At 36.5% G+C, this 11,939-nt stretch overlaps 2 protein-coding genes across 4 annotated transcripts; one reads left to right on the top strand and one right to left on the bottom strand.

The window, feature by feature from the left end:
- Positions 1–462: 462 nt before the first annotated feature.
- LOC107921998 (uncharacterized) lies at positions 463–2,447 on the bottom strand. Its single transcript, XM_016851806.2, has 4 exons — positions 1,898–2,447; positions 1,605–1,757; positions 1,218–1,423; positions 463–828 (listed from the first exon to the last, which is right to left on the bottom strand). The coding sequence occupies exons 1-4, from the start codon at positions 2,387–2,389 to the stop codon at positions 621–623; spliced, it is 1,059 nt and encodes a 352-aa protein (XP_016707295.1). The 5' UTR covers positions 2,390–2,447; the 3' UTR covers positions 463–620.
- Positions 2,448–2,846: 399 nt separating this feature from the next.
- Positions 2,847–11,014, top strand: LOC107921997 (ABC transporter B family member 26, chloroplastic). 3 transcript variants are annotated; one of them, XR_005909497.1, is made up of 18 exons: positions 2,847–3,435; positions 3,572–3,699; positions 3,984–4,026; positions 4,224–4,268; positions 4,365–4,487; positions 4,569–4,672; positions 6,883–6,937; positions 7,032–7,102; positions 7,200–7,302; positions 7,411–7,621; positions 8,206–8,279; positions 9,159–9,215; positions 9,296–9,370; positions 9,563–9,637; positions 9,716–9,997; positions 10,129–10,205; positions 10,267–10,327; positions 10,468–10,612. XR_005909497.1 is itself a non-coding variant. In XM_016851805.2 (18 exons), the coding sequence occupies exons 1-18, from the start codon at positions 2,986–2,988 to the stop codon at positions 10,546–10,548; spliced, it is 2,103 nt and encodes a 700-aa protein (XP_016707294.1). In that variant the 5' UTR covers positions 2,847–2,985; the 3' UTR covers positions 10,549–11,014. The 3 variants fall into 3 exon arrangements, 2 of the variants coding, with proteins under 2 accessions (XP_016707294.1, XP_040943314.1); XM_016851805.2 differs by having other exon boundaries at positions 10,129–10,193; positions 10,468–11,014; XM_041087380.1 differs by having other exon boundaries at positions 3,354–3,435; positions 3,572–3,710; positions 10,129–10,193; positions 10,468–11,014.
- Positions 11,015–11,939: the final 925 nt, after the last annotated feature.

Here is an 11,939-nt window from a genome sequence, read left to right as displayed (position 1 = left end):
TTTTTTTCCTAATTTTTAAATAGGAGAATAATACATTTCAACATGCTCAAATCCACCCCTTCCTGGCAATCATTTTTAATGTATATATAACTAATTTACAGTGTTATAGTTTATAAAAATCAAAATAAATTATTGAACCGACCGGAATAAAAGTTGACAAGCATCAATTTCGTATGTCCTAAAAGTAATTGGAATAAAAGAACAAATCAAATAAAATATTTATATTAGGAAGTCCAGAAGTGATTAATCAGTGTTAAGAGGGTGATTTCAATTGAAATATTTTTTTATCAAACTATTATCGAGTCAAAAAGAGTATGGAGTTCCATCATTTGATAAAGGGGGAAAAGGTGCTTGTAAATCATTACGGAACACATCCTTTCGCTTGGACTTGTTTATGGTTTCGTAGTAAGGAATTGTTTGTACAAAGAAATAACCATACCCAATTCGATATCCAGCCATAGATGACAGATCTCAAGTGTGCTTGTAAATCATTAAGGAACACATCCTTTTGCTTTATACATACATTATTGACATCAAATTAACAAGGCACGATAAATAATTAAATGAACATATATCATAATCCAACAACAACAATAATTATGGAGTCCGTTCTGGATGATTCATCTTTGTAGTAAAACGGCAGCTCCCACCAAGCCAAACCATAAAGTCAAAGCAACCCAAAATGCTCTGTTCTTCTCCAGTCCAACAGGAGGTCGCCACACCAGAAAATCAGCCAGAAAGTCTCTGGAGGAGCGAAGCTGATTGGTTGTTGATCCGCTTGTCTTCTGATCTTTGTCCTTGTACTTGTCAGTCCATGTCGCTGCATAGCTGAACGTTTTGAAATAATGCATATTTATATATAGTTAGTGGTAAAAAAAGATTGCCTACAAAAAGAACGTTCTTGCTTCCATTTAATCGTTATATGTTCATAAAGTATCTAGAACCTATGAAGTACGGACATGGACTAGAACCCCTATAATATTCTCAGAACTCAATAGTATCAGACGCCATTGCCAGTTGAACAGATGAGACTGGCTGAGAATTAAAATATGTGCAGTAGCTTAATCGCAAAACAACAGGGCAACAACTAAAATATTCCAATTTAGATGCAAAAAGAGAACTGAAATGAACTGCTGGTCAATCATCATAAAAGCAAGTGTTATTAAAGTCTATTGCACCATTATTTTATATATATCCAAAAGGCCAAAAGCATATACCTGTCGTAACTAGAACCAATCAGCGGTATTGTAACCATCTCTTCCTGGGATATCTTGAGTTTGGGTGCTTGCAAAATGTAGCGGAGTTCAGCAGCTTGCCGTCGAATGCTCACACTAGGGTGCTTCTTCTCTAATTGCTGGTACAGAGCAATGCAGTCCGCATGGCGGTTATTCGCCTCATAAGCCATAGCCAGCCATATTTGAATCTGATACCCGCAAAAGGGCGAAAAAAAAAGAGTCTATTAGTCTTTGGCAATTTTTTTTTATTTTTTATTTTTTTTGGGGGCCGGGGGGGGGTTTGGTTCAAACATGGATTTCAATACAGGGCCATCGAAGTTCCTCAAATTTCCGCCTTATCTTATAGGGTAATATCAAGTATCAACCAACCTCACCGCCAAATAATGTTGGCCTGGGAATGATCGTGAGAGCACCTTCAAGAAATTCAATGGCACGTCCGTACATGCCTTTTCCGTAAGCCTTTTGGCCCAATTCGAACATCAATTGTGCCGTAGCTCTCCTCTCTGCCTGTTCCTTAGCCACCTGTTCTCACACAGGCATCTATATCTGATTAAAAAATTTTAAACTTTGAATCTCTAATACAAAATTGGAACGAAAACCGAAAAAAGAAGTAGAGGATTAGTTCTATTTATGTAGCAAGGGAAGAGAGACGAAGGCAAAACCTTTTCGAGCTCTTTTCTCACTCTCATCCTCTTTTCCTCCTCGGTTTCTTCTCTATCTGCACCTTCATCTTCACCTTCAGTTTCCTCTGCTTCCGCTTTACTCTGCAGCTCCTCTGCTTTCTTCTCCAATTCCCTCATCTCCTCAATTTCTTTAACTCTCTTCCTCATTTCGTTCTCCCAATCGTACTCCTCCTCTTCCTCCTCAAATCCGTTGCCGTTTTCATCGTCGTCACTGGACGCCGCGTCAAAATCCACCGCCTTTACTTTCGAATTCGCTTTGCCACGAGCCACGGCCCGGGGTGCCCGATTCTCCCCGTCCCAGTAGTCGAGTTGGCTCTTGTTGGGAAGAGAAACGTGGGAGAAATGAGGATCCCTCTTCTGCAGGTTCAAAACGACGTCGATCGCCAAGGGACGAGATTTTCGGTCCGTCGTAACGGTCCTCGCAGACGTCACGTCTAGTAACAAAGCCAAATTTCCAAGAACCACAGCCATGGCTGGAGTCCGATCCCGAGAGAGAGAAAAGAAGGGTAATAATATGTACCGGGTTCCAGTAAACAAAGCCGCCGTGAACGTGAAGATATTTTTAGAAGGTTGTTTCTTTCTATCTTAATGACTAAATTATCCTTCCATTCGCGTTAAATTTTAATAATGTTTGAAGATAATATTTGAAATCCATGAGGGTGATACCGTCAAAAGAATGTTAACGGGGCGCTACGTTACTACGTAAGACGAGTGTCGTGTGTGGAGACCAAAAAGCTTAATCCGTTCAAACACGTCATCGGAAATAATCTCTCCCATGTACTCCAGGCAACGCTGTCGTTTTATTGGGGCGGATCTAACGGTGTGGCATTCAACACGACGAGACCATCCACTTCACAGAAAACGTTCATAACAAAACAGGAAAAAAATCTTCCAACGCGCGCAGTTAAGCACGCGCGAGAATTTGTGACAATTGTGAATTGTCATTTATTTCCCCTGCCTTAAAATCGGAGGCGTTTCTTGGCAAGTGCACATGGGCCAGAAGCTAAAGATTTTAAAAACATTTAGCTTTATCCCCAAACAAACTCCCTCCATTATTACTCCGTCCAATGGCGCTTCCTCTTTGCTGCAACGCGAAGTTACATCCTGGCTATCGTTCTTCGGCTCATTACCAGCGACTGTTTCATTTCGTTAACCGCCGGACTCTCCGATTTTCCAGGAGTCCTGAGGTCTCGATTTGTTTTAAGAGGATTAGCCATCGCTTAGCTCCTTTAAAATCGTCTTCGATTAACGGATTCTCGCTAGAGACGAATCTAGATCATTTTGAGGAAGAGCATTCCGTAGAGAATGTCGAGTTGCGAGACAGAATTCGGAAATGGATTGATTTTCTTCGATCGGTTTTACCAGGAGGGAGCTGGTGGAGCTTCTCCGATGATGTGGAGATTAAATTCATGGCCAAACCAGTGACGGTTTGGAGGGCGCTTAGTCGAATGTGGCAATTGATTGCTAAAGATCGCTTGGTCATTTTCGCTGCTTTTTCTACCCTTATTGTGGCTGCTGTAAGACCCATTGTGGTTAATGATTTCTGATAATTTATTAGTTATTATCTTGTTTGTTGAAATTATAACTTTACTTTCCGGTGAGATTTTTAGTTTTTGTTTTCTGATCAACTGTTTGGTGCATGTATTGGTTCAGCTTTCGGAAATATCTATCCCGCATTACTTGACCGCAACAATATTTTCGGCACAGAGTCATGAAATAGCAGTGTTCCACAGGAATGTACGCCATCTGATTATGATATGTGTTACCGCAGGAATATGCAGGTCAAAATCTAGTATGGTCAAATCTCCCTTCTATATAAAGTTGCAATACTAAACATGGGATTCTCCTTTTCTTGTGGTCGCAACTAAGCTAAACTGAAGTCATGCTTCTATTAGTCAATGATTTTTTTCCTTTAATTGTTTGCCTGTATTGATGCTTGAAAGGATTCACCATTGCTTAGTTTCCAGTGATTGTAAAAGTTTTAACTATTTTTATTGGAATTTGAGCTTTCATGAAGGAAAAGGTAACAGCTGCTTAGGCTTTGCTGTGTTTGCTTGAATTTCAGTGGTCTGCGAGGATGCTGCTTTGGCATTGCAAATATGATCCTGGTGAGTTTCTTATCATGCTTTTACTGTTTAATCTCCGATGCCTTGTCTGGTTTTCACATAGGGCCCTGTGTTTGGGGGTGTTTCATGGGAACCATTATTCAATTTTTAATTTCCATTTTTGAGTGTGTATTTAGTGATGATCAACATTTCTTTCCTTGGAGTGACTTAAGCCTGACTTGTTCATGTAATATCAACAGGTTAAGCGAATGAGAGAAACACTGTATTCGTCTCTTCTTCTTCAGGTTCTGAATATATAAAAACTCTACTTTCTTCAAATGTTTGCTTGCTGTTAGGCATACAGGTATATACCTTTAGTTTTTGCATCATATTTTGTGCAGGAAATATCCTTTTTTGATGGTGAAACAGTTGGTGATTTAACAAGTAGGCTTGGTTCAGATTGTCAACAAGTGTCCCGTGTGATTGGGAATGATCTTAATCTTATTATGCGGAATGTTCTTCAGGTTTGTCATTGATCAAATAATTAATCTGTTTGACTTTGCTGGAATGGTGGGAATCTCATCAGCATTTCATTCTTCTTTTAGGGGACAGGTGCCTTGATCTACTTGCTGATTTTGTCATGGCCACTTGGTGTATGTACGTTGGTGATATGCTCTAGTCTAGCAGCAATTATGACCGTCTATGGCATGTAAGATTTTTAGAGTATCCTCACTTTAAATTGAAGCTAGTTTACTTAAAATATATCATAAAAGGTAGTAATTATGATTAAATGGATGCATAAGAAGGAAATTAAAGAAAATAGCGGAGTAGAGGATATATCTGAATGCTATTAATGTTAATTAGATGTTGCAAAGTCACACGGTAGGTTTAGAGGGTTCGAGGAAGAGACAGTTTAACTAAAAATGTGTTACAACCGTGAATTTGGGATTGATAGTTCATCTCATTAAAGGGAGACTGAAACCTTTAGGACTTGTTTGAGAGAAACCCAAATCTTGTTTATTTAATAAAATTCAACATACCTTTGTTTTATTTATCATCCCTTTAAATAGAGATTACAATAATTAAAGAAAGTAAATAAAGTCCTACTTCCACAACTTCTATTTTAAGATTCCTACCTAACAAATTCTCTCAAGAGTCCTACCGAAGAACTTCTAAGTGTCCACAACAATACTTATTGGAAAAGAGCTTAAGAGTGATTGGCGTTATCCAATGCTTGCACTTCCATCTATAATCCTTGTATTAGGATCAAAGGTCATTTTTTACTCTATAAAACAACCACTACCGCACCATTATTCCTTCTATTGCTAACTGTTAAAATTGAAGGGGTCATGGACCTTCACAAATTTATTCTCATTTATCAGCACCATTGAATCTAACTAATAACAGCCACTTAGTCCACAACAACAACAACTATAACAGTCATTGACTTATTCCGCAACAAAAACAACTATTCTGTTTTGATTTCTTGCTGTTATCTTTTTCTTTATCTCTTTATCTCTGCTTTGTGGTTTAATGAGCATGGTAACCACTATAAATACTTACCAAGGTATGAATAAGCTCATCATTCTTTCACTATTTCAATACCTTTTACAAACTTCTTACCAGCATTTGCAATTTTCAAAAATACACTAGCAAGTTTAGATCCATTAACTTTTTCGACATAAAGTTGAAGGTTTCTTGGATTTAGAGAAAAGGATGGATTGCTGGATATGCGTTTACGTGAATAAGACAAGGAACGAAGTTGGCTGTGACTGTGATGGTTTTTGTCGAGATGGGTTAAGGAGGGGTTGATGCATGGCATAAGAAATAGAGATTAGTAGAGGCTGCCATGGTTTGATTTTGTTCAGTTAGAGGGTTACTTTTGTATCTACCATAAAGTTACTTTTGATCTACCACAGATTTAGTTATACAGTGTGTTTTAGTTTCTGCAATATGTTGGTTACATGCTGCATTGTACAATCAATCATCTGTTCTATCTTTGTTTGCATATTCTTGAGCTTCTTGCGTATGTCTGCTCCCCACTTTTCCAACTGTTATGGGGCAAAATTAAGATTAGGAAAAAATAACATTTTTACTTATATTTTAGTGGGCTGGATTGAGTGGAAACGTGATGAAACGATGTGTTTCAATCCCTCCTGTTTACAGCTGTAGTAACAGCTGCTAACTGAATCTGGTGCAACTTCACCTCTTTTTCCCTTTTTTTAACTTAGTCTATAACAGAGGGGAGGTTATGAAATGAATATGTTTTGTTTGCTTCTTTTCTCTCGATTTCTATCTTCTTCTTCATCTCTGTGATTTCTCTCCTCTCCTCTCTTTCCTTTCTATTCTTCTTCTTCCTTTTCTATTTCCTGTTTTCTGTTTTGATTCATAACACCAACCATTGCTCTGCCATTTCCAAGAATTGTTGGCTTTAAACACCAAATTGTTACAACCATGAATTTGGGATTGATAGTTCAACTCATCAAAGTGAGACTGAAACCTTTAGCTCTCGTTAGAGAGAGACCAAATCTCTTAGTAGAGTTTTGATAAATTTTGACTTTTTTTTTCTTAATCTCCCCTCCTTTTAAGTAGAGATTACAGTAATTAAAGCACTACCAAACACAACATATTAAGAGTCCTAAAACAACTTTATTCTAAGAGTCCTACTTAACAAATTTCTCCTAAGAGTCTCACCTAGCAACTACTAAGCATCCACAACAAAATGTGCTTGGATTCTAAAAGAAAAGAAAAGAAAGACAGACAAACAACAAACCTTTGATTCAAACTGAGGATTTTGACTTACTAAAATATAAAGTGACACAGTTTTCTTCTTTCTTGATTTTCAGATATATGGTTGGTTTGACTATTGTCTGAGTGTAGTCATTTTCTGAGAAAAATATATTTTGTCGTCTTCTGTAGGTACCAGAAAAAGACGGCAAAATTGATCCAAGAATATGCTGCTTCTGCCAATGAGGTATTTAATAGAAACTTTCTTTTTAGTTTACATCCTGTATTTTTCCCCAATTTTTCGCATTAGGGTGAAAGATTCTTTACTATTTATTTCATAGGTAGCTCAGGAGACATTTTCCTTAATGAGAACTGTTCGCGTTTATGGAACAGAGAAGCAAGAACTGAAAAGGTAAATTATTCTACTGGAGTTCTTGTCAATGTCATTGCTTTTGGTCTTTTCCTTTGATAGCATATGGAAAAAGGTTTGATCTGTTTATGATTAATAGGTACAACCATTGGCTGGATAAACTGGCTGAGGTAAGCTTGCGACAAAGTGCTGCTTATGGAGTTTGGAATTTGACCTTCAACACTCTTTACCATGCAACTCAGGTTTGCAACTCATGGCTCTGGCCTTTCTAAACAAGTATAATATCGTAAATGAAAGAAAATAGTAATATACTCCTTTGGTTATTGAATTTTCCTCTTTTTTCTCTATAGATTATCGCTGTGCTTGTTGGAGGGATGTATATTCTTGCTGGTCATATAACAGCAGAGAAACTTACAAAGTTTATACTATACAGTGAATGGCTAATCTATTCAACATGGTGGGTTGGGGATAATGTATCATCACTGATGCAGTCTGTTGGAGCAAGTGAAAAGGTCTTCCAATTGATGGATCTTCTGCCTAGTGACCAATTCATATCAGAAGGCAAGAATTTTATTAACTTTGATAGACAATTCATAGCATATTTTTCTGAAATGTTCCTTCATTCACTTTCCTGTGATATATAGCACTCCATCATTGTGAAGATTGTAGAGTTTTAACTGCAAACCTGTAATCTGGAACTTTAATGTTATGTTAACCTGTTATTTATAAAAAGAGTAGGTAAATGCTCCTGCATGTAGTTACTTGGTTGAATATAGTACTTCTTTTGATGTACCTTGCGTGGCTCTGAGATTAAGGGATGTGTTGTTGTACACAGTAAGATATGTTCTTTATATTGGCATATGGTACTTCAAATTTGATTTTAATTCACAAAGGTTTTAGATGAAAGGTTTGGTATCATTCTTAAGCATGTTACTTATCAGTGGGTGACATATATGTCTGTAGAGAGAGCAGTTTTTATTGTTCTACATCATTCTTTCCCTTTATCAAAATTAAAGAGAACCTTAATCTTGTGAGGAACATTCTCTTTAATTATTAATTAAATACTCCTTTCAGAAGAAGTTTTCTTCAATGGCACATATTTCTTTCATTTAACTTGTATCACATTCGATTTTGCTCTGTTATAGGAATGGCACTGCAAAAGCTGCAAGGGCATATAGAATTTGTAAATGTATCTTTTCAATATCTTTCAAGAGAAATGGTATGTTGTCCTTAGTATCACAAGTACTCCAAGTAACACCTTTCTTTTGATACTGTTGATATTATCTATTATTTTAGTGGATTACATGGTCCTGGAACCAGATATGCCACTTGCAAGCGGTGGATGCAACTTTCTTCTTTTAGTTTTTATTTTCAAGAGAAAAACTGTCCTCCCTCAAATGCCCCCTTTTGCTCCTTTCTCTCCAAGAAATATACATATAGAGAGAGGACTTAATTTATATTATATGTTTATTTTCTCTTACATAAGTGCATACCATTTCCATGCCATAGAATCCTCTCAAACTGAAAACCAAAAATATAACTGCCACCACTATGGACATTGTCTTGTCTAAGAACAATTCAAAGGAGATGATGTACTGTTTCAGGCTTTCAGCTGCATTTTTTCACAGAAAGCATCTTTCCAGAAGAGTTTTTCCTACATCCTTAGGAGATTACTATGATTGAAGCTCTTTCCTAAGATGCTTCTCAAGCAAAGAATGCTATTTTTCTTTGGCTTTTGTCTCCCATGCTATTTACATGGAAGGTTTGGACAACCTTATCTCCATTTTTCTTGAGAATCCAGATAAAAGTGGAAAAATGTGAAAATAGTAAAGCACACCTTTTCCTATTTAAGCATTTACAGCTCTGTGGCACTTTCCCTCTCTCTCCTCCCTCCCCCCCCCCTTTATGTGGTAAATTTCATTGTGGTATACCTTGGATTGCCTGATTCAAAATAATTGAGACTTTTAATCCCTTTTATTTGGTCTCCTTTAACCCCAAGACCATGTACATAAATTTTTGGTGCATCAATGTCTATATCTTTGTAAATGTGTTACTATAGCTATGTGGAAACAATTAATAGTATAGATAATTTTAACAGGTACCAGTCCTGCAGCATATAAATTTATCGGTTCATCCTGGTGAAGTTGTTGCAATAGTAAGTGTTGCTCTTGCAAATTTTCATCACTTCCTCACCGATTATGAGGAATAATTTTCTATGTACTTGATCTTGATTAGGTTGGTCTCAGTGGTAGCGGGAAAAGTACGATGGTGAATCTTTTGCTCCGTCTCTATGAGCCAACAAATGGTCAGGTAGAAGTGTTTTGATCTTCATCCTATTCAATTTACCTCTGAGCAGTCGGTGTTGGACATATGCTGCTCGGAACTTTCATACAGCATAGTGTTTTGTAGCCATCTATTTTGTATTTTCTGCTTACATCTCAGCAATTTTAATTCCAGTATTTGTAATCGAATCTTATGCTATATTTACACCTCTTTTTGCAGATTTTAATTGATGGTGTCCCTCTTAACGAACTGGACACCAAGTGGTTGAGGGGAAGAATAGGATATGTGGGACAGGTCCTCCATTTAGTTCCAGGATTGAATTTCAGTAAATTTTGGTGGATCTTACCTCATTAATACGTTCTTTCGTTACAGGAACCAAAACTTTTCCGCATGGACATTAGTTCCAACATTAAATACGGATGTATCAGAAACATAAAGCAAGAGGATGTTGAATGGGCTGCCAAGCTGGCATATGCCCATGACTTCATCACATTACTCCCCAATGGGTATAACACACTTGTTGATGATGATCTGCTCAGTGGGGGACAAAAGCAGAGAATTGCCATTGCTCGAGCCATTCTTAGAGACCCTACAATTCTCATCCTTGATGAAGCAACCAGTGCATTGGATGCAGAGAGTGAACACAATGTTAAGGTAACCATTGTTATAAATACCAATATCCGACTCCATTCTTTATATTCTTTTTTCCAATTAGGAGGTTGAGCATGGAACTTGTGGAGCCACTTGTTTCTTACCCTTAATGTTTCACATGTCACCTTATCCAGGGTGTGCTTCGTTCTGTCAGAAGTGATTTGTCATCTAGAAGAACCGTCATAGTAATTGCTCATCGGTAAGCTTTCAGGTATCATCTTTTTCCAAGACTTAACAGTGAGTATAAAAGTCTTATCATGCTTTATCTACAGACTTTCTACAATTCAAGCTGCTGACAGAATTGTGGTGATGGATGGTGGTCAAATTGCCGAGGTTGGTTTTTTTCTTGAAGACAATATAATTTTCTTGGGTCTTTTATATCATAACTTTAGTATATATGTAGGTGTGTTAAGAAAAGCATATGCTTGCATTGAGAATTGCTGTTCTTAAACAATTGTCTTCCAAACTTGCAGATGGGTAGTCATAACGAACTTCTCCACAAAAATGGTCTATATGCACGATTGACAAGAAGACAGACCGATGCTGTAGTTTGATTGTCATGTAAATTGGCATATTGTAATTAATATCAATTCAAGTATCCTTCGAATTTTATCTCAACAGATGAAGCGTAGGATATCAAAGCAACTTTTTACAGCTGACCGATGAGTGTATAATCACACAACAAGAATTCAGTGTCTATTGGTATGAGAAGGAGGTTGCCGGAAAAAGGAGATGCGTCAGGAGTCGGCACCTGCCAGCGCTTTGAAGGTATGAGTTTTTAATTTTCAGTAGGCAGAACTGTACTATGCAGGCATGATAGCATTACAGCAGTAAAGATTGAAGAATGGAAGGGAAAGGGAAGTGTGATTAGATGTAGAATGTAGTGATAAACTTACGCACCATAGTCAATCCATCAACACTATGCTTATACAATTGTAATGTTTTAAGCCATGTAATTTTGATGATAAACATTGATCCGATTCAGAATTTATGAAGATTCTTTAGACGTAGTTTCAAGCACTTCTGTCTTTTAGGTTACATACTCCCATTTTAATTTTTAATGAAATACAACCATGAGTTTGATCTTACAAAATTTTGAAAATTGGAAAGGGATGAGGGTTGAAGGGAGATTAACAGGAAGGAAAATCCATTTATTAGGCACCGGGATGAATGTGTTTAATTAATTTTACGTTTGAGATGAGTAAATCAGTCATTATCATGAGAAATTCATTAAGTCGGTGGTTCAATTAGTGATGTTGAACTGTCTTTGGATTAAACAGGAAACCAAAACTATTTAAACCGAGTTCTATAGTTTTTTGGAATTTTGTTTTATTTTTTATATATTTGACCTAATAATTTATTCATTTTGTGCCCAGCTTTATCGAACCCAATGACCCAACAACAAAAAAATTAAAATTAAAAGAAAGAAAATCAGAACCTTATGAGAAAGAATATAGTAAGTAAAGAGTGAAATTGTGAAAGATTTTGAAAAAAAAAAACCTATTGTGAAGGATTGATGAAGAGGCATGAAGCAAAGTTCAAATAAAAAAAATATAAAGGGAGATGAAAGATGAAGAAGGAAGTGATAAATAAAAGTAAAGAAAAGTGATGAGATGAGATGCTGGAGAAGAAAAAGATGGAAGTGAGAAACGAGATGAGTAAATACTTTAAAATTTGGATTGTTCGGCCTAAGAGGACAAAAGGATGGATAAATTATTGTCAGTTGAATTAATCAAATTGAATATTGGGTGATCTAATTGATTCAATCCCTAGTTCAATTTAAAAATTTTTGTTGATAATTTTATTTTTTGTTTTTTGTTTTTTGTTTTTTAAGTTTGGAATTGGGATTATTTGCTTTAGAAGTTGCTAAGCATAAGAAGAAGAAAATGATTTGAAAGGTAATTTAAGCATCAATTATTAAAAGTTCTAATTTTTCGTTAAATTT

This window comes from Gossypium hirsutum, chromosome D01, assembly GCF_007990345.1.
Source record: "Gossypium hirsutum isolate 1008001.06 chromosome D01, Gossypium_hirsutum_v2.1, whole genome shotgun sequence".
In the NCBI taxonomy this organism is placed as follows: Eukaryota; Viridiplantae; Streptophyta; class Magnoliopsida; order Malvales; family Malvaceae; genus Gossypium; species Gossypium hirsutum.
Note: the sequence above shows the minus strand (reverse complement) of the source record. Positions and strands in the feature narration are given on the sequence as shown.